At 46.3% G+C, this 23,337-nt stretch overlaps 1 protein-coding gene across 1 annotated transcript in view; it reads left to right on the plus strand.

The window, feature by feature from the left end:
* Nucleotides 1–23,337, plus strand: part of LOC310800189 (triple functional domain protein-like) — a gene marked incomplete at its 5' end in the record, with an annotated part of 227,964 nt that overhangs the window by 89,356 nt on the left and 115,271 nt on the right. The window contains 5 exon segments of the mRNA XM_083662774.1: nt 4,554–4,681; nt 5,006–5,044; nt 19,854–19,973; nt 21,026–21,124; nt 22,595–22,687. Of these exon segments, the coding sequence (XP_083518900.1) occupies nt 4,554–4,681; nt 5,006–5,044; nt 19,854–19,973; nt 21,026–21,124; nt 22,595–22,687 (479 nt within the window).

The raw sequence follows: 23,337 nt of genomic DNA on the forward strand, positions 1-23,337 counted from the left end.
GCAACCAGCTTGCAGGTGCTGAGTGTGTGTTAGAGATGGAAATTAAATGAATTGAATGAAAATAAAATTATCAAAATATTGGGGGCAATTGTTGCCCCTGGATCATGGTTTTCTAACACAAAATTCACACTAATAGGTAACACTAATTCTAACACAAAAGCATTAACATTTCAGCATCTAAATAGACACGCCTTGTTTGGGCATGAGCTCATTGAGTAAATAGACAAAAAAATAATAATAATAATAATAATATTAACTGATAGACCGACAGCAATAACCGAACAACGACGTTAGCGACGGTTAATCGATTAACGGTTAACCGTTGACATCCCTAACGTGCACGCACGCACACACACACACACACACACACACACACACACACACACACACACACACACACACACACACACACATACAGGCTTGTAGCAACCAATCATGTAATAACTGTTGGCTAATGTAAAAAGTCAATAAGAAAATAAGACAAAAAATGTGCTTCTTGGAAGATAGGAGCAGACGAAGTAACAAAGTATCTTCAAAGGAATAGACGGGCACAAAAAAACGCAACGCGTTTCAACCTCTCTGGTCTTCGTCAGGCTGTCATGGCTAATGTGCGCTCGTTTAATGCCGCCGGCGCGTCCCCTACGCGTCACGGTAAGTGGACTTGGTATTTTTTGGGGGTCGGCCAATCACATCGTGCCAACCCTAATTTGAACTCAATTGAGGTGGAAGGAAGTAGGGTGAAGTAGGCATAGAGACACTGCGTAACGCGTCATCATTCAGAAGCCACGCCCCAAGACGGGGGAAAACAGAAACCCCCCCCTCCAATCCTGGCATTCTCCTATGTCACGTGCATGGTTGCGTGTTGCACAAAAAGATCGTATATACGGAAGATGAACACTCCAACTTACTTCCTTGACAGCTAGATCCACATTTTTCTTCTCGCCAATTCTCAATGGCTTCCTTGTTTTGCTCAGGAGTACAAAAAAACTTTTAACTGATGGCGATTTTTTACATTTGTTGTCTGCGCAGCCCCACCACACAACAGCTTTTAGCTATGTTTAATTCAAGGAAAATGACGCTGGTGTGTGGAAATGAACGGAGCTTTTCCCCCGTGAGGGGCGTGGCCTATTTCATGCAGTGTCTCTATACTGCAGAGAGGATGGGCGGAGAGAAGACAGTGGGGGTAGGGGAGAGAAAACTGGGGTAGGTTAAATGTATAGTATTAGAGAGAGGAGGAGGAGGAGGAGGAGGAGGAGGAGGAGGAGGAGGCGGGGCACAGGTGGGAGGGAGAGGGAATCACTGAGTCAGGGATGATGGAGGATGATGCAGGGGGAGGAGGAGGAGGCAAGGATGGATGAGAGAGAAATGGAGAAGAGGGGGAAGGGAGGGGGGTTGCCTCTTAGTCATTTAGAGCAGTGGTTCTCAACATGGGGTCCGGGGACCACCTTGAGGTGGTTCCAGGGGGTCCCCAGCAAATTGATGAGTCATTAAACTTCACCATTATTTAATTTACAAGAAGTTTAAAGCAGCTACGAGCAAGATTTTCGATTGTTATTAAACATTCTAAATTTAATATCGATGCATCACATCTTACCTCTAATAGTAGATGAGACCAACGCCGAGTAGTCTCGCTTGAACCCCGAGTGAATCGGGCCAGTGTTGTCTTGACGATTAGTCTGTCTGCGGCCGGGGCAGATCAGGAAGTGAAATAAAACGGTTTGCGGCAGCCACTTCGGCCATAACCACAAAATAACAAAATAACTTCCAAACAAACTGTTAGAATATAACGAGAGATGTTGGCGAGAGTAGCAAGCCCCTGCATGGCGTTCTCCGTGTTTATGATCTGTTGCTAGGCAGAGCGAAACGGTTGAAGGCAGGCAGCTGCCGTAAACCGTTTCGTTTCACTTCCGGGTTTATCCGGCCCGCCGGTAGACAGACACAGACTCTATAATCATCAAGAGAGCAATCTCCGATTCGCTTTGGTCTCAGCTACTATTATAGGTAAGATGTGATGCATCAATATTATAATTATACTGTTTAATAACAATCGAAAATCTTGCTCGTAGCTGCTTTAACACAATTAGTGAATGTTGAAGAATGACTGTTACGATCGTAGTTTCTCTGTTATCTCTCTACCTACAATAGAGACAGTCATGGAATTCTGGACAAGATCATATCTAACGATACAAATATTGTCAGATTTGGGTCTGAGAGACAACATCTCATCACATGGGGATCTGTGGCCTGATGGGTCCATGGTATAAACAAGTTTGACAATCACTGCTTTAGGTGCATGTAGAGCCATGTACAGAAGAGTCGCCACATCTCCATTCACTCCAATGGACCAGTTTTTACCTCACAAAAGTTCCCGGAAGTAAGGTTCTGTATTAAGCAGCGCTGTGGAGTTCCATCAAAATGGACAGTTTGTGTTGTACTTTGAAAGGGTCAGACGTTTAAAGAATCAAGTTGTATATTATCAGCTTTATTTTATGCATTCAAATGTAGCGCGAGCCTCCTTCTTGGCTGTTCATTGGCTACTGAATCACGCATTTTGGAACTCCGCTGGCGCAACTCTCTTACTAGATTGCTCTGGGCGCATGTACGCTGGCTGGTTACACACGCACACAAACACACACACACACACACACACACACACACACACACACACACAGACACACACATGCACACGCACACACACACACACACACACACACACACACACACACACACACACACACACCAAAATGCATTTTTAGATGTCTGTCAATATCAGTAAACATCCATATAAATGGGAGCACGTGGGCAATCTCTGGTCTCTGTTCTGTGTTCTCTCTCTCTTTCTCTTTCCATTTTTGTCCCCACTGATGATATCATCAGTGATGTCATAAATCACTGATGTAGTCATAAGTGATGTCATCAGTCTGAGGTTATATACAGTGATAGGAGTAGTACAATATAAGTAGGTAGAATCGGGGAGGAACCAGACGGAGACGATGGCCTCCGCCCCTGGGCTGTGCGGGTGACCTGACTGAGCACAGCGGTCGAGTTGCAGGGCGGGCGAGGCCGCGCAGCCGCCGACCTGCGTATGCAAGCTGCAGAGCCAGCTTAACGAGCTGCAGGGCGGGTGAGGCCACGCAGCGGCCAAGCCTAGGAATCGAGCGCCCGTAGTGCGCAAGATGCCTAGTTAATTAATAAAGAAAAGACAGTTTAAAAATATCGTTACAAAGTGTAAATAATATATTTTGGATTGCGAGCTTGTGAGATTGTTCAGGCCAAGTCGTCTCATTTGTGATTACTACAGCAGAATAAAATGGGGCAAATACCGCTGTTAATTTTTCTGCCCCACGATACATATTTTTGTATCTTAAAGGTCCCAATTCGTGCAGCTGTAACCTCTTAAAAACGTGTGTCTCTGGTCCATAAAACATGATTCTGGATTAATTTGTCGAAAATATAGCAACCCCGTTTGTTGTGACGGAGTTGTCCCTTCTAGGGATGTTCATCAATTATCGAAAATCGATAATCGATCGTTAAGGATTGGAATCGATCCTGTGGCATTTGGATCGATTTTTTAATTATTATTATTATTATTTTTTTTTTTTGGGACTAGGTTTGGGTGGAATTCGTTCCTCCTCGCCCCACTCCATTGCACAGCCGACTAACGTGAGGTGGAGCTTCATATAGTCTCTAGTTTTCTGGCTGGGCACGGGCCTTTGCCGGGGACAGCAGTGTTGGAGAGGAGACACATTGAAATAAAGAGTTCATTGAGGAGAACACGTTGTCTTTCGTATTTTCTGCCATAGGCATTCATTTTGTAAAAAAAAAAAATATTGAAAATTTTCTAAGTATTAATATGATCGATAATCGATAATTGATCGTTAATTTTCACCGATTATCGATTTTGGAAAATTTTCAAAATGAACATCCCTAGTCCCTTCCTCATCTCGTTGCGTCCCAAGAATGGTCTGTTTCTATAATATATTCAGAACTAACAGTTCCCATTGGCCGCTGAGGGAGAGCCCGCCCCAGGCTCCCAGCGGCCAATCAGATTAGCGTCTGTGGACCAGCACGCTAGGTTGTGTCCACAACTAACGCTATCGCTAACTTAACGTTGCTACGCTAAAGAGGACATCTCAAAATGCCTAGACTTACCGAATGCACCTCCGCAGTTGCTGGATCACGTACGGTTGGCGTCGCTCCAGCTAGAAGTGTTAATTTTGTGGCTATAGACAAAATGGTGCAGGTAGCTTGTGTGAGAGAGACGCGCGCAGTATGCTTGAGGACCATCGTGACGTCCCAATACCCCGTCTGGGGAACAGAGCGTTAGGGGGCGTGGCTTGAAGGAGACTGCAGGGGGAAGCTGGATAGGGACAAATCCAACTGTGGCAGTTCTGAGCTTGTGACCACTCATTACAGGGAGGGATGACAGCAGTATATATGCATTTACAAGTAAAAACAGCTTTTGCACGGAATGGGACCTTTAATATATTGAATTTAGATTTTGATATATCCTCCCTTCCCTATATGATGTATCTTCTGTGTGTGCACTGCAGGTGTGGAGCTGCTGTGTGACAGAGACGTGGACATGGCCACGCGGGTGCAGGACCTGCTGGAGTTCCTGCATGAGAAGCAGCAGGAGCTGGACCTGGCAGCCGAGCAGCACCGGAGACACCTGGAGCAGTGTGTCCAGCTCAGGCACCTGCAGGCTGAGGTCAAACAGGTACACACAGTCACTACGTTTACATGGAGACACCTGGAGCAGTGTGTCCAGCTCAGGCACCTGCAGGCTGAGGTCAAACAGGTACACACAGTCACTACGTTTACATGGAGACACCTGGAGCAGTGTGTCCAGCTCAGGCACCTGCAGGCTGAGGTCAAACAGGTACACACAGTGACTGCGTTTACATGGAGACACCTGGAGCAGTGTGTCCAGCTCAGGCACCTGCAGGCTGAGGTCAAACAGGTACACACAGTCACTACGTTTACATGGAGACACCTGGAGCAGTGTGTCCAGCTCAGGCACCTGCAGGCTGAGGTCAAACAGGTACACACAGTGACTGCGTTTACATGCACACAATATTCCACCATTATTCGGAAAATGACAATATTCTGAATTTGATAAGGGTCATGTAAACAGCATATTCCAGTTGCATTTTCCCAATTGGCCCTTTTTCCGAATTTAGCATTTTCCAATTAAGGTTATTCCAGTATTATTCTGGTTTTAGGAGGATTCTTTGATCATGTTTACAGCGCATTCGGAATATGCGTCTCAATCAGGGTTTTTACTGCAGTTTGCGACGCATGTTGCCTGTCTGTGGTCAACTGATGTGTGCTAGAAAGTAGGGCTGTGGCGATTCACTTATCTCCCGATTCGATACTATCACGATTCTTGGGTGCCGATTCGATTTATATTGCGATTCTTAAGTATTGCGATTCTACGATTATTGCGATTCGATATTACGATTTATTGCGATTTTTGTTTATTTTTTTCTTTTCTTTTTTCAGTTTGTTTGCTTTTTTACACTAGATTAGAACATGGGAAAAGTTGAATCATACACTAGAGACTGTATATTATATATCATGAGTAGGGCTGGGCGATATAGTTAAAAACAGGGGCGGACTGCGATCATAATTCAGGCCGGGCATTAGATACCAAGCAGGCCAGGCCGATATGGGCCAACGCGCGTGAAATTTGGGCCGTTTGAAGCCAGATTTGGGCCGTTTATAGTCCAATTTTACAATGAGATGCACCCACTTTAACCCTGAAGTGTAATTATTACTTCAGACTAACTAATAAAGTAATAAAACCACTAGTAAACCAGTAGGCGGCGCCTGGCCTGCTGTTCAGTGAGTGGCCTGACTGCAAGCACCCAATTTTTTTTTTTTTTTTTTTTTTTTTTAATTTGCGATTATCGATTCTGGAATAAAAGATCGATCCAAAAAATCGTGACATTAAAAATCGCGATACTTAGGTGAATCGATTTTTTCCCCCACCCCTACTAGAAAGGCGGTATAGGCGGTAGGCGATATCATCAAATAATCTATCCAGATTATATAGCTTTATGTACAATACTTATTGATATGGGAAATTAAAGCATCGGGAATAAAATCATTTTCTTTTCTTCTTCTTTTTGGGGGGGGCAATCATCCCACGACCCCCCAAAATTACCGCACGACCCCCTGGGGGGTACCGCCCCTCAGGTTGAGAACCACTGCTCTAGAGTACTGTGATGCAACAGCAGTGTGTTGAAGTGCTAAAGGGGCTAGAATGTGTTCTGTCTGTACATGACCATGGCTAGATGACGCACCCTGTATCAACAAACTCTCTCTCTCTCTCCCCCCCCGGGGCTCAAAGACGGAGAGGACAGACATGATGAATGGAGTATGGGAGGTTCAGCCAAGGTGTAGGGAGACAGGGAGAGATATGAAGGGAGAGGAGTAGAACATGAATGATGTGGAGGGAGGAGGAGAGATGACATTGTTGTCAGCTGGAGTTTCCTTCCCTATTCCTTCAGTAGTCGCGTGCAATCACAAGAAGAAAAGTGGCTATGTATCTATGCTATGTATTACTAGAATTCTATATAGATATATAGACACATGAAAACAAAGGCTATAATGCAATCATCCAAGAAATGTATTTTATTGATATAAGGGCGTCTTCTTTACTCAAACTGGTGGCTTTATCAGTGCACTTTGCTGTCACATTTAGCAGCATGATGTGTGGTGCGGGCAGATGCTTTCAGATTGATAAGAGCCTTTGGTGAAGCCGTTTTTCTTACCCACCTTTTCACAGATTTTATCTTTTACATCCACATGTTCAGTCTAACTCATGGGAACTTCTCCTGCCATTCTGGGTTCAATCTTTTGTCTTTTTTTGCATTTGGCAGCAGGCTGTTAAGGTTGCTGTGAGACTGGAGGATTTACGTGCGGATACTTGATGTCCAAGACACACTTGGTAACTGAAGTCTCGATAACTAGGAACACTGTAGCACTTGATAGATGAGTCTGCAAGGTTGGAAGATGGGAACTGTTGCAGAAGGTTGCCGTGAGGTTAGTCTATGAACAACTACAGAGGACTTGCAGAGCACACCACCCTTATAGGTCCCGACTATGACATCACACTGCGTTGTGACATCATCAGTAAGGCCATCAGAGATGACATGATTTAAGACATATATGAATTATGACACCATCACCGTCGACCACCCAATGATGACAACCTAAAAGCGTCCAGTGACGTAGTCAGATAGGAATGTAGTCATGACATCATCTAACAGTTTGTACTCCTGGGGAGATGTAGGTATGACATCATCTAACAGTACCCCCCTCCTCTACGGACGCCACCTGGCGTCCAATGAGACCTGCCACGCGAACGGCCAGACCGGTGCAACCGACATCTAACCACAGAGGGTGCTGCAGACTCCGTGGGCGAATCATCCGGGAACGCTGGGGGCTCAGAAAGCGTAGCCCAACGGGAATCCCGCAGGCCCCGAAGGTGGGGTCTCAGCAGATGCTCCAAACTCAGAAGACGGAGGAGCCAAAGGGGGTGGAATCAAACAGCGATACGGGGAGGGAAGGGCAGTCGGTCTGGCTCAGTAGCATCTGCCCTATTGTAGTCTCGCTGGCCAGCCTCCTCTCCCTTCCGTCCGAGGAGTCTGGCGCCGCAGGTCTCCATAGTGGGATTGCGATGGGCGGAGCTTAGCGGCAGTGCCCTTGGAAAATAGTTTCAAACAATCCAACTTGCCGTTTTCAGCATGTAGCAACGAGCTAGCGTGTAGGTTTTTGCCATTAGCTTGCTAGCTAGTTAGCGTTGTTGTTTTCACTGAGGCGGCAGGGGACTATTTACAGCGACACACAGGGAGGAGGGAGCGGAAGCCACTCTGATTGACGTGGTCGGGAGCCAATGACAGAGCTTCTTAAGCGGGGAGCGGACATCCGGCTGCCACCGAAACAGTCGCTCCAATGGGAGAGCAGAGTAGAGCAGGGGAGGGTTTATCCCAGTTATGGAGACCTGCGGCACCAGACTCCTCGGACGGAAGGGAGAGGAGGCTGGCCAGCGAGACTAACCCGACCTTATGGTCGGGCGAGGCACAATAACGGCAGAGGTTGTTGCGGAGACGGCGTTGTCTCTCCTCAGCGGTGAGATGGTCCCTGCCCAGTTGCTTGTGTTCCAACCTTGGGAGCGACGGAGAGGCAGGGCTAGTAGCAAAGACCGCGGCAGCTGGGGGGGCAGGACTGGGTACGGTCTCTATGCTGTAGATCGGCGATCTCACGACACCCTCCTGCATCGCTTGGTCCGGCCGAGGCTGAACATGTAGTGCCCTCATCAGCCCCTCCACAACTCCAACCACCAATCCATCAAAACCACTCTTAGGCCCCTCTAGGATTCCTCCAACCTTGGTGCAACCTCACTCAGTTCCAAGGATCTCCAGCTCTCCAACTCTGACGCACGGTCCATAGCAGCCTCCAGTGTGGGGGGTTTGGACCTACGGAGGATCATGCGGAGCTCACCGGTCGCAAAATGGGTAGAAAAGTGATCCCGTGCCAACAGATCCTGGGTGTGAGCGTCAGCCGAGGGGTAGGCTCTAACGACAAGCCTCCGCAGGTGGGTGCCAAACTCCTGAGCCGATTCGCCACGTAGGCGGCGTCTTGAAGCAAAGCTCGCCCGAAACCAGCCGTCATACGGCTCTAAACATCTGGCCATAGCGCCCCTCAACGAGGCGAAGTCGTTCTTAGTCTCTGCCGAAAGGCCACTATAAAGGTCCAGAGCGCGGCCCGACAGCAGCAGTGGCATACATTTTAATTTCAATTGATCGTCCCACCCGTTAACATCCGCAGCGAGCTCGAAATGTCCAGGCCAATCCGACCAATCACGGCCGGTACCGGTGAACGCTTCAGGCATGAAAACCGGTCGGGGGGCCGGGACGCGACTACGCCCTACGAGGCCCGCTCCGGCGCCCTGTGGGCCCGCCTGCTGCGGAAAACCCGGAGGAAAGGAAGCAGGAGGCATGGCAGCACTGGAAACCTCCAGTGTTCGGGAAGACACGCCCCTCTGCCCGGGCGGTCCATTCGTCGAGCCGATCTAGCCGGTTCACCAGGAGGGCGTGCCGCTCGTCGGCCTTGGAAGCCAGAGCCTTCTGGGTGTCGAGCAGGCAAGAAAGAACGTCTGTGGTGTGCGTTTGCAGGGTCTGCAGCGCTGTTCGTAAGGTCTCCACGTTGACGAGACATGTCGTTGATTCGCCCGGTGGGCCGCCTGAAGTGGCCGGCGGGGTTTGGAGCAAAGGCTGGGAAACTGGCCTCTCAGGGTCTTCTTCCTCCTTGATCGGTGGAACGTTATCCGCTAAACCCATTTCTGAGTTGTTCATACTGTGCATACTGTGCAGAGCACACCCTTATAGGTCCCGACTATGACATCACACTGCGTTGTGACATCATCATCAGTAAGGCCATCAGAGATGACATGATTTAAGACATTTATGAATTATGACATCATCACCGTCGACCACCCAATGATGACAACCTAAAAGCGTCCAGTGACGTAGTCAGATAGTGATGTAGTCATGACATCATCTAACAGTTCGTACTCCTGGGGAGATGTAGGTATGACATCATCTAACAGTGTTTCTTCTGTTTCTTCTTCTTCAGGGGCCGGTTGCACCAACTGGTCTTAACACATTCACTGCCAGCCATTTTTTTTTACTGTAGGTAGCTTCTGCCAGAGGGTTTTTTTGAGGATTCTGGCTCATCTTTCAAGACCCGAGGATTCTTTTCTGCTAAGATTTTGTGAACACAAAATATCTCAAAAGAACTAATAGAATGTGTGCTTTCTCTGTCTAAAAGAGTTAGTTTGTAGAGTTAGTAGTTATGTAGGCATTAGCACTTGAATACAGCATGGTTTCAGCGTCTGAAAATTTAAGCTGAGATAAATAGCTTTTTGTGAAATTCGATAGAACAGTCACTTTAACCATTCATTTTTGGCATCAGTAAGACGTCAGACATCTAAACAATAGTTTTGAACAGTAATTTCCTCCATAACAGCAGGAAACCCCCCTCTACTTCAAACTCCTCCCTCCGTGTGTGTTCTTCTTGGCTGCAGCGGGCGTGTCACAAGCTCGTTTCTGCTGCTGCTGCTGCTGCTGCTCCTGTCTGCTGGCGGCCGCTGGGCGAGGATGGGCTCGCTCGTTTCTTGGGGTTTCGGTTGAGAAACCCCAAGAAACGGGGTTTCTTTTGCGATTCTGGTCTTATTTTTGCTGCGTGTTTCAAAGTGTGTTGCACCCATAATCTATTATGCAAATTTGCAATCCCCCACCGCCAGCAATCAGCGCGAAAGCGAAAGCGTTTTCGCCAATCCATTTTACATTATGAGAATGGTTTCATCGCGCGTTCCCCTGCAGTTTTGGCTCGACTTTTTCTAGTCTGGAGAGCACTGTCGCCACTTAGTGGGTCGGTGGAATGGGTTGTACACGTTCGGTGGCTTCAATATTTATATAAGAGATGTAAAAGGGTTAGATCAACGTCCCACCGTCAAATTTTTTTTTTGTTGACGTATTAACACGTCATTGGCAGTCAACGTTGGATTTTTTTTGACGTATTAACACGTCATTGGCAGTGAACGTGTTAACTATGCCTGGTCGTAACTCCTACGTCGGTCTTGGTTAAGACCAGTCTTTAGAGTGGACTTACGCCTGTCACGGCAGTGTTTCTCAAACAGTGGTCCGCGGGCGCCCCCTAGTGGTCCGCGAGTAGATTTATCTTTTTTTCCTTTTTTTACACCTCCCACTATCAGAGAAATGTTTACCGTAAATTCCGGACTATAAGCCGCACCGGTGTATAAGCCGCACCTGCAAAGTTGACTATTTTTTACATATATAAGCCGCACCGGACTATAAGCCGCGGGTGTTTTAATGTTTTTTATTTTTTTTATTTTTATTTTTTTTATTGTGTTTTAATGTTTAACACATTGAATGCCAGCCATGTTTTCATTCCTGTAGGTAAGTTGTGCCAGGGGTGTTTTTGACGATTCTGGCTCATTTTAGAAGAGCCGAGGATTCTTTTCTGTTAAGAATTCATGAACACCAATCATCTAAAAATAACTAATAGAATGTGTGCTTTCTCTGTCTAAAAGAGTTAGTTTGCAGAGTTAGTAGTTATGTAGATATTAGCCGTTGAGTACAGCATGGTTTCAGCGTCTGGAAATTTATTCAGAGATAAATGGCTTTTTGTGAAACAGTCACTTTAACCATTCATTTTTGGCATCAGTAAGACCGTCAGACATTCTAAACAATAGTTTTGAACAGTAATTTCCTCCATAACAACAGGAAACACCCCTCTCATTCAAACTCCTCCCTCCGTGTGTCTTCTCCTCCTTCCTCCTGGCTCTAACAGCGGGCGTGTCAGAAGCGCGTTGCTGCTGCCTGCCTGCCTGTCTGCCTGTCGGGCAAGACGAGTCTGAAATGGATTACTGTAAAATCGCGTCGCCATTTCCTTGAATGGCTTTCTCCCGCGGTGTGTGTGTGTGTGTGTGTGTGTGTGTGTGTGTGTGTGTGTGTGTGTGTGTGTGTGTTCGCGCGTTGCTGCGCGGCTCTGGGGGGAAGGGATCTCTGTCCGTTCTGTGTGTGTGTGTCCGGGCTTCTGACTGTAAAATCGCCAAGCCATTTCCGCGGGAGGCGGCTGCTTTTGTGGCTTTTGGGTCCCGTGGCTGTGACTTCTCTCGGTCTCTGTCGCCACTTAGTGGTCGGTAAAATAGATTACACACATGCTCTTGCTCCAAATAGTTATCTCGAAGATGTAAAAGGGGTTGATTGATGTCCCACCGTCAAAAAAACATGTAAGACGAGTTATTTCGGCTCTGGCACTCAAGCGCTGGATTATGTAAGACGAATTATTTCGGCTATGGCACTTAAGGTGTTAATTACCATATGTAAGGGTTCATGCACAGAGGGGATTGTCGGGAAAGAGATGGCTGTTTGAGGAAGCTCCCATTTATTAACATTTCAACAAAACAACATAACACAACACCACCTGTGTTGTTTTTTACAGTGCACACAGTGTCATACAGTGTCATACAGTGTGGTGAAAAGAGGGCAAGAGAGGAAATTAAAACAGAAGTGGATTTATAGTTAGAAAGAGTGCTAAAAAAGAGAGATTTTTTTTTTTTTTGAAAAAATCCATAGATAAGCCGCACCGTTATATAAGCCGCAGGGGCCAAAAAAGGCCAAAAAACGGGAAAAAAGGTGCGGCTTATAGTCCGGAATTTACGGTACATTTTCTGGGAAACGGAAAGTCCGATCACAATGCCTGCTAAAGACTATATGTATTTTTTCACCCCAAATCCAATGCTGCCACCCCTGAGTCTCTACGACTTACGGTTGTGGAGATACATCCACTCTGCCTGCAGGGCTACTATACAGGAGAGAGACAGAGTACAGCGGGTGGTTGGGAGTTCCAAGTTACTGACCAAACACTCTATTTCAGTCATTGCTGTCAGAATATAGAGCCATTTAAGACTTATTTGAACACAAAAACATCACTGAATGCAACTTGAAGATGGCAACAGATAGCCTATTTGACTTTGGCAACATTGTGCATTTATTGAACTTGAAAAAACTTTCTTTGAACTTTGAATAGGCTATATTTGAACTGAAAAGGAAAAATAAATGTAAAAGAAAAAGGTCAATGGACTAACTAAAATAAATTATAGATATATATATACTGTATATATATATATATATATATATATATATATATATATATATATATATTATATAAATAAATAAAAATCGATTATCTTGTTTTCATAATTGTGGGAAGCCAAAAATTTGATTAATTGTACAGCCTTAATTAATGCTACTTGTCATTTAATTAGCCTGTAATTTGTAATTTACAGTTGAAGTAGTAGGCCTATTGTTTTGGGGGATGTTTTGGGAGTTAGGTGGTCCCTGAGTTTTTTTTTATTGGTTAAGTGGTCCTTGGTCTGACAAAGTTTGAGAAACACTGACATAAGGGTACGTGTGCAGACAAACCCCCAGATAGTTTCAGTAGCTGACAGTCAGTCGTGCTTCTCCTGCAGCACAGACTTGGGACATTGCAGACGCAATGGAAAACATGGGGCCTGGTGGTGAAGTAGCTGAGAAACAGGAGGAAGGCTTCTGTTGCATCATCACTTTTTACAGCCAAGCTTCATTTACAGAGCTGCCCGTCACCCACACAGCAGGTGTGCATGCTGAGTCAGAGAGAGAGAGGGAGGGAGGGAGAGAGAGAGAGAGAGAGAGAGAGAGAGAGAGAGAGAGAGGTGTGCATGCTGAGTCAGAGAGAGAGAGAGAGAGAGAGAGACAGAGAGAGAGAGAGAGAGAGAGAGAGAGAGAGAGAGGTGTGCATGCTGAGTCAGAGAGAGACAGAGAGAGAGACAGAGAGAGAGAGAGAGAGAGAGAGAGAGAGAGGGGTGTGCATGCTGAATCAGAGAGAGAGAGAGAGAGAGAGAGAGAGGAGTCTCTAAGGGCAGACTGTATGGAATGTAACCCTTCGGCTAGAACTAGGTGTACAGAAATATGAGGGAAGGTGGTTTTGTGGAGTGTGTGTCTGGGAGTAGAACCCGGCCGATACTGGATTTTGGAGGCCGATACCGATATTAGGAAGTAAAAAAATTCCGATATCGATATATCGGCCGATATTCTTATATTATATAATACACATTATATTACACAATGTTTTTGCAATGACCCCTCAAATATCAAACACTTGACAAAGATATGACTTGACATGACTTGAGATATGTAATGTAGGGAGGATATTTTACAGCTTATCAATCAACTTTATTGTCCAAAATGACATCAATGCAATGAAACAGTAAAACCGAACTCGGAATTTAATAATTATAAATAACTAGAAATACAAAAACACAAACAGAACAATAGCGGCCGATACCGATATATCGGTTATCAGCCGATAATATCGGTGGACCGATATATCGGTCGGGCTCTATCTGGGAGTATATGCTTCTGTGTGTGTGTGTGTGTGTGCAGCGGCCGTGTTAGGGGTGACCCCCCGATTGTCGAACGATTCGTTCTATGGATCCTGATTCTACTGTGGTTCTTCATCATTAGGTGGTCCTCGGTCATCTCCATCCTGCAGTGTAAGATTCTCAGTCCCTGGATTCTTCATTGTTAGACTTTGCGATGCCATAGTGAGGACAAAGGTGTAGTAGAACAAAGATGGGGCAATCCTCATCTGCTCACACAGGAGCTCAGGAATGGAATGAGTTGCCTTTGACCATCAAACAAAACCCTGAACCCAAATACTTTCCAGGTGAAAGTTAGGAAATGGCTCCTTGAAAAAGTCCAGGATTAAACCTAGTACTAGGGATGGGCATTTCTAGCAAAAACACTATTCGAAATTCGCTGGCCAAAGTCGACTTTTAACACATTGACTGCCAGCCGTTTTTTTCTTGCTGTAGATAGCTTCTGCCAGGGGGGTTTTTGAGGATTCTAGGCTCATTTTACAAGAGCCGAGGTTTCTCTTCTGTTACGACTTCGTGAACACCAATCATCTAAAAAGAACTAATAGAATGTGTGCTTTCTCTGTCTAAAAGAGTTAGTTTGTAGAGTTAGTAGTTATGTAAGCATTAGCAGTTGAATACAGCATGGTTTCAGCATCAGAAAAAATATTTAGAGATAAACGGCTTTTTGTGAAATTCGATAGCACAGTCACTTTAACCATTCATTTTTGGCATCAGTAAGACCTAAACAATAGTTTTGAACAGTAATTTCCTCCATAACAGCAGTAAACTTCCCTCTGCTCAACTCCTCCCTCCTGTGGGCGTTCTTTTTGGCTGCAGCGCCATGTCACAAGCACTTTCCTACCTTTGCAAATGCACTTTCTCATACTCTCGACCTCTCAAATAAATTTCTGAATAAAAATTAAATTACTCTAAATTATAGCGAAAAAGAATGGGTTGAAAATCCCATTCTAAAAGCCTTTTAGAATGGGATTTGTTTCCAATTTGGTGTCGGACTAGGGGGCAGTCCCCGCTTGTCACCAGTTTGCTTTGCTGCTGCTGTGCGGGTGTGAGCCTGTCTGTGCGGCCGCTCTTTGAGGAAGTCTGGTTGGACTCGCTCGCTTCTTGGAGTTTTGGTTGAGGGCTTTGATGAAGCTTTTGCGATTCTGGTCATATTTATGCTGCGTGTTTCAAAGTGTGTCCCACCCGCAATCCACTATGCAAATCTGCAATCCCGCACCGCCAGCAATCAGCGCGAAATGAAAGCGCCTTCGCCAATCCACCTTCATGAGAATGGCTTCAGTCACACTGCTTTTTGCTTGCCTTCCTCTAGTCAGGAAAGCACTGTCACCACTTAGTGGGTCGGTGGAATGGGTTGTACACGTTGTACACGTCCAATACCTATATAAGAGATGTAAAAGGGTTCGATGCACATCCCACCGTCAAAAAAAAAAAATCGATTTTTTTGACGAGTCAACTCGTCGCTGGCAGTGAACAGCTGGATTGTGTTTGACGACTACACTCGTCGCTGGCAATCAAGGTGTTAATCGAAATTCGATTTTTTTTTTTTTTTTTTTTTTTAACACGTTAACACGTTCAGTGCCAGCGACGCCATATGGCGTCATTAGAAATTTACCGTACAGTGCCAGCGACGCCAAATGGCGTCATAACTCCAAATTGTTTTTTTGACGGGGGGGTGTCGATCTAAGCTTCTTACGTCGCCTCTAACAATATTGTAGCTATTGGAGGTCGATAACCTATTTTACAAACCCATTAGGTGGCGACAGCACTCTCCTGATCAGAGAAAAAGGAGCCAAACACACAGAAATAGTCACTGGGCAAAATGAGGAAATCGCATCGCATCCGTCCGTATGCATCGACGTGCCTCCATAAACGAGCACAACGCCAGCTGTGCCCCCAGCAGCAGCATCCGCTGTCACAACTGTGCACCTCCATGTACGCTGCAACAGCACATATACATAATCAGCCTATTATTCCGAACTGGAAGCATGCCAGCCCGTGACAAACACACGCGGAACCAAAAAGCTGAATGTCGCGCACCATTCACTGTGTGTGCGCAGCAAACTCAGCAGAGACTGAGAGCCACCAGACACATAAGACACACCCAGGAGGCGTGTGCAGTTGAGGGGGGGGGGGGGGGGGGAGCACGGAGAGCAGCAGAGCAGCATACACTTCACCCAGACAGACCCAGACATCAGAAAATTAGCTTCAGAGTCAGTGATGTGCTTGAAATGTTTAATTTCACAAAAGGCTCGTTATCTCAGCTCGTAGAAAAAAAGGGATGTTTTTGCTTCGATCAAGCTATCTTCTCCGGCTCATAACTAAAGAACGGAAAATGGGATCAATAAACGTTTTTTTGCAGGTGATAGAAGAGAGTCTCATCGTTATTTGTGCGTGTTCAGTGTTTACATAGTAATTATTAAAAAAATTATATGACTGTTTTAAAATGCATTGCGGCCTATGTGGCACAGCAAGCAACCTTTTGCCCAAGGGCCGTGGCACTGAAAGTGTTAACTGCCAACGACGTATTGATACGTCAAGCAGAATCCAACCGTTGACTGCCAGCGACGTATTGATACGTCAAAAAAATCGTTTTTTTTTTTTTGACGGTGGATCGTTGATCTGGCCCTTTTGCATCTTCTATTATACTGTTAGAGCCGCCGGGCGTGTGCAATCCATTCCGCCGACCCACTGAGTGGCGACGGTGCTCAGACTATTGAGTGTTGTTTGGCCAGAAACGCACGCATTCCAGCTGAGCTCAACCGAGGACCCAGAAGCGAACGAGCCTCATTCTCATACTGTAGGCGAAAACCTTTCACACGGGCGCACGGCGGTGGGGGGTTCCAAAGGTGGACTGGGTGGAAAGCACACTTTGAAGCGCGCAGCATAAAGCCTAGAGTCACACAAGGCTTCGTCAAAGCTCTCAACCGAAAATCCAAGAACGGATTAAGCCACATCCACGCTCGCCGACGAGGGGCCGCCAGACAGGGAGGCTGCTGCTCACTGCTCAGACAGGCAGGAGAGACTGGCTTGTGACTGACAAACGCTGCTGAAATCCACCAGACACGCCCACGGAGGGAGGAGTTGTAAGGAGAGGGGGTGCGGGTGCTGCTATGGAGGAAATTACTGTTCAGAACTATATTGTTTATGTCTGATGTCTCACTGATGCCAAAAATAAATGGTTAAAGTGACTGTTTGATATTGAATTTCACAAAACTGCGATTATCTCAGCTTTTTGTCTCAGACGCTGAAACCATGCTGTACTCAACGGCTAATATCTACATAACTACTAACTCTACAAACTAACTCTTTTAGACAGAGAAAGCACACATTCTATTAGTACTTTTGTGAACTTTGTGTTGACAAACTCCAAGCAGAAAATTATCCTTGGCTCTTGTAAAATGAGCCAGAATCCTCAAAAAAACCCTCTGGCAAAAGCTACCTACAGTAAAAAAAAAAAGGCTGGCAGTGAATGTGTTAAATGTAATTTTTTTTTTTTTTTTTTTTTTAGTTAAATGTTGCATTGTCTCCCCTGATTCTAAGTATAGTCGAATCGCTTGGTTTGAGCAAGTAAAACAATTTTTATAAGCATTTTAAGCAAGGTTTATGGAAAAATGAATGGCGGATGAAATCCCATGAAGAGGGAGAGGTTGCTTATAAAAATTGTTTTACTTGCTCAAACCAAGCGATTCAACTATACTTAGAATCAGGGGAGACAATGCAACATTTCACTCACAAAAAAAAAAAAAAAAAAAAAATTCAATAAACGAATTTCGACTTTCAATAATAAAAGTCGACCTTGATAATAACAACGATTATTCGAAAATTCGAAATTCGATGCCCATCCCTACCTAGTACGTCACTGTAGTTTTTTGTATTGTATTGATTTTGCTTTTATGATGTAGGTAGGTCATGTTGATTAGTAATATGCATTGTGTGATTATATGTGGTTATGTATATTATGTACTGAGACCAAGGACCACAACGGAAATCTATGACTTTTTGTGCTATCCTTGACATTTTTATGATGCGTGACTTATTTTCTCATCCTGTATTGCATCAACTGTCCAATAAACTAAACTAGACTGAGGAGTGCACCTCCTCTCTCAGCCCTGCTCTGGCTGCTTTAGACTGAGGAGTGCAGCTCCTCTCTCAGCCCTGCTCTGGCTGCTTTAGACTGAGGAGTGCACCTCCTCTCTCAGCCCTGCTCTGGCTGCTTTAGGCTGAGGAGTGCACCTCCTCTCTCAGCCCTGCTCTGGCTGCTTTAGACTGAGGAGTGCACCTCCTCTCTCAGCCCTGCTCTGGCTGCTTTAGGCTGAGGAGTGCACCTCCTCTCTCAGCCCTGCTCTGGCTGCTTTAGACTGAGGAGTGCGCCTCCTCTCTCAGCCCTGCTCTGGCTGCTTTAGACTGAGGAGTGCGCCTCCTCTCTCAGCCCTGCTCTGGCTGCTTTAGACTGAGGAGTGCGCCTCCTCTCTCAGCCCTGCTCTGGCTGCTTTAGACTGAGGAGTGCAGCTCCTCTCTCAGCCCTGCTCTGGCTGCTTTAGACTGAGGAGTGCAGCTCCTCTCTCAGCCCTGCTCTGGCTGCTTTAGACTGAGGAGTGCAGCTCCTCTCTCAGCCCTGCTCTGGCTGCTTTAGACTGAGGAGTGCAGCTCCTCTCTCAGCCCTGCTCTGGCTGCTTTAGACTGAGGAGTGCACCTCCTCTCTCAGCCCTGCTCTGGCTGCTTTAGACTGAGGAGTGCAGCTCCTCTCTCAGCCCTGCTCTGGCTGCTTTAGACTGAGGAGTGCAGCTCCTCTCTCAGCCCTGCTCTGGCTGCTTTAGACTGAGGAGTGCACCTCCTCTCTCAGCCCTGCTCTGGCTGCTTTAGACTGAGGAGTGCACCTCCTCTCTCAGCCCTGCTCTGGCTGCTTTAGACTGAGGAGTGCAGCTCCTCTCTCAGCCCTGCTCTGGCTGCTTTAGACTGAGGAGTGCAGCTCCTCTCTCAGCCCTGCTCTGGCTGCTTTAGACTGAGGAGTGCACCTCCTCTCTCAGCCCTGCTCTGGCTGCTTTAGGCTGAGGAGTGCAGCTCCTCTCTCAGCCCTGCTCTGGCTGCTTTAGACTGAGGAGTGCAGCTCCTCTCTCAGCCCTGCTCTGGCTGCTTTAGACTGAGGAGTGCAGCTCCTCTCTCAGCCCTGCTCTGGCTGCTTTAGACTGAGGAGTGCAGCTCCTCTCTCAGCCCTGCTCTGGCTGCTTTAGACTGAGGAGTGCAGCTCCTCTCTCAGCCCTGCTCTGGCTGCTTTAGACTGAGGAGTGCAGCTCCTCTCTCAGCCCTGCTCTGGCTGCTTTAGACTGAGGAGTGCAGCTCCTCTCTCAGCCCTGCTCTGGCTGCTTTAGACTGAGGAGTGCAGCTCCTCTCTCAGCCCTGCTCTGGCTGCTTTAGACTGAGGAGTGCAGCTCCTCTCTCAGCCCTGCTCTGGCTGCTTTAGACTGAGGAGTGCAGCTCCTCTCTCAGCCCTGCTCTGGCTGCTTTAGACTGAGGAGTGCAGCTCCTCTCTCAGCCCTGCTCTGGCTGCTTTAGACTGAGGAGTGCACCTCCTCTCTCAGCCCTGCTCTGGCTGCTTTAGACTGAGGAGTGCAGCTCCTCTCTCAGCCGTGCTCTGGCTGCTTTAGGCATACGCCCCTATCCGCCCTTTCTTCCCATACCTGTCAAGGTGGCACGCGGTATGGGGCCAGGTGGTGCGAGGAGCCTGGGACTGCAAGGTACCCAGTGGCAGTTACCATGAAAGAGATCGTTCTTATGCCAAGTCAAGGCTTATTTTGGTGTGTGTGTGTGTGTGTGTGTGTGTGTGTGTGTGTTGTAGGTGCTGGGGTGGATCCGTAATGGAGAGTCCATGCTGAACGCTGGTTTGATCACGGCCAGTTCCTTACAAGAGGCCGAACAACTGCAGAAGGAGCACGAGCAGTTCCAGCACGCCATCGAGGTAAGAACAAAACAATGATAAAACTCACTTCACTTCCTGTGTGTTCTACATAGGGAGGCACCATATTGGATTTTATTTTGTTGCCGATATCCGATATGCCAATATTTTCCAGCTCTTTTGGCCGATTGCCGATTGCCGATATTCATTATTATTATTCATTAGTCACACTCTTCCTATGGGGGCATCAGCTTTAAAATGCATTGTTGGGGTCATCAAAAAGGGCCTTTTTGTGTGGAGTTTGCGTGTTCTCTCTGTGCTCCCCTGGGGTTTCCTCCCAGTGATCCTCACTATTTTTTGGGTGAGAGCCACACTGGCAGGACAAAGTCAAGAGGAGAGCCACTTTTACCGCAAAACACCTGAATTCTGTGTTTTACTGTTTGCACTATTTTTAATAATCAGCGAGTGTCTAATAATGTGACGAATGAATGAATAAACAAATAATAAGATATAACAGTTAATAATGCAACACAACATTGCACTATCTTTTTTATTAAATGCTTCAATACAGTCAGAACAAATACATCAAAAACAATACAGCCACAAAGTCCTGAATAAATTCTTCAGGACTTGAATCTGTTGCACTAATGGTCGTGTAGCCTCAGCTATTGTTATGGAATCATGAATCACTTATATCTCTCTTTCTCTCTTTCTTCTCTCTCTCCCTCTCTGTCTGCTTACCTCTCTTCTTCACGTCCTTTCTCCCTGTACCGTCATTGAACTCTCTCTGGAGCCTCGTTCATTTTAATGCAGGACTGTACCTGACCTACTTCTACAGCGCTCGTGTATCTGTACTCGCTCTGGTGGCAAACCATGTTTCCCCATGTTTTTTTAAGAATAAACACCATACCATACCATACCATGCACAGTATGCTACTCCTCCTACCTGATAACGTTGGGTTCAGTCATTTTGAAGTGGCCCATTGAAATGTTTCCAGTATTTTGTCCTGTTCCGAGAGCACCGGCAAGAGATTCCTTCTACAGAGATCAAAGTTCTTCTGATATATTTTTTTGAGATGTAACATACAATCCTCTCTCTCTCTTGAATTGTGCAGAAAACGCACCAGAGTGCGCTGCAGGTGCAGCAGAAGGCTGAGGCTTTACTCCAGGCCAACCACTACGACATGGACATGATCAGAGACTGCGCAGAGAAGGTAATGCCCTCTTAACTCATTGAGTGCCAGCCACTTTTGGAGAACGGACGCTCCCAGTGCCAGAGTTTCAGAGCGTTTTCAGTGATTTCTCGAGGCCCACAGAATATTGTGTGATATTATGTAAACACCGAACACGCACAAAGAACGAGGAGACTCTATTGTATCATCAGCAAAAAAAAGTTTATTGATACCATTTTCCGTTCTTTAGTTATGAGCCGGAGAAGATAGGTTGTTTTCAGCAAAAACAGACGTTTCAAATTAGAAGCTGAGATATTCAGCCTTTTGTGAAATGAAGCATTTCAAGCACATTCACTGACTCTGAAGCTAATATTTTCTGATGTAGTGACGTGGTGTAGTTGTGTGGTGCCCTGCGTGCCCCACCCCCCTCTCCCAACCCCCAGCTGCAAACTCCTCCCCACACTAACACACAGCCTCACGCACCCAGCGTCTATTTTCGGAGTGCTCCGTTTTTGTGCGCCGGCTCCCAGCGCGACACCGAAAAGCCAAACCGGCCCTTCGGCGTCGGGTGCTGCTTTTCTGGCGGCTAATCGTGTGGAGAAACTATGCAGCAGAGACAGAGGGGCTCAGTTGTGGGCGCGGATTGACTGCTGTTCGCAGCCAACGTCAGCTGCAGACAGAGCAATCTATATGGCTCTGGCTGCAGCATGAGCGGTTTCTCTTTCATCACGGAGCTTTTTCCTGCTGTTTTCCTGACCTCTCTCTAATCTGGAGAGCACTGTCGCCACCTAATGAGTCCGTAAAATAGGTTATACACCTTCAATAGCTACAATATTTGTACAGGAGATGCATGAGGCTTTGATCCACGTCCCACCGTCAAAAAACGCATTTGACGCCGATCGACGTCATTGGCACTCAATGAGTTAAGGGCCTGTGTCCACCTAGCGTCTTTCCATCAGCTCCAGCGTCTTTTTTCAGTTGTTTCCAATGGGGGGAGAGCGTATGCGGGCGCACACGGACGTCTAGAGAAAGTGCGATGCGCCCAGCGTCTATTTTCAGAGCGATTCGTCGTTTTTGTGCTGAAAATATTTAAACTTTTCAGAACAACGCTGGTGTCGGGTGCTGCTTTTCTGGCAACTTAATCATGGAGAAACTATCGCAACAGAGACAGACAGAAAGGCTCAATTGTGGGAGCAGATTGGCTAGACACTTTAATATTTCTGGTGAGTGTTGAGCTAAATCACTGTATGTGTGTTGTTTGCTAATGTTAGCTGTCAGCTATCAAGCTACTACTGCACTGAACTAACGTTAGTTTCAGACTGCTTCCTTGTTATATTGTGCGCTGGGATCAGCGCTCCCCAGCGCACTCCCAGCGTTTAACGGTCGGAAAAAGACGCTAGGTGGACACAGGCCCTTAGATGTCACATATATCAGTGTACAGCTTTGTCTCAAACACACTTGGTTGTAGTAGCTGGCAGTGGTCAACTCATGTGTCCTGTTTGACGTGTGAAGGTGGCAGACCACTGGCAGCAGCTGATGCTGAAGATGGAGGATAGACTGAAGCTGGTCAACGCTTCCGTGGCCTTCTACAAGACCTCCGAACAGGTACGTGCATGTTGTCTTTGCCTATGTGAGACAGGGTTCCCACGGGTCCTTGAAATCCTTGAAGGCTTTGAACGTTTTTGAAAATAGACATACCGGTAAATAGACATTGGTCATTGAGTGCCTTTACAACATGCACACTAATAAACTGATTATTATCGGATTTCTTGAGATAGCTGATTATCAGGTGATCATGTAAACAGCATAAACTGATATCCTTTCCCGGCGAAAGGCCGTTATCGGTTTATGAGAAATCTGATAAACACACCTAGGTTTCTGCTGAATCATTCATTGCAGTCAATGTCCACTCACACACTTTGAGGTGAGTTCCCGCTATTGACTAAGTGCATGAGAACACAGAAATCAGATTATTGCCAGTTACCTGATTATTCTCAGTTATCAGAATCAGAATCACTTTTATTGCCACAGTATGCAAGTCACATACGAGGAATTTGTCTTAGTGTCTGTATGCAGCGTAGCGGTCACATCAATATGCAGAGATAAGAATCGGATTATTATCTGATTATTGTGTGCATGTAAACACACTCATTCAAAGTGCTTGAATCTATATACATTAGTTTGTGCAAGAATAGAAATTGAAGTTCTTTTGAAATGTTTTTAACTTAACGTTAGTGTGCAGGCGTAAGGTGCAG

This window comes from Poromitra crassiceps (genome assembly GCF_964638095.1).
Source record: "Poromitra crassiceps genome assembly, chromosome: 29".
Taxonomy (NCBI): domain Eukaryota; kingdom Metazoa; phylum Chordata; class Actinopteri; order Beryciformes; family Melamphaidae; genus Poromitra; species Poromitra crassiceps.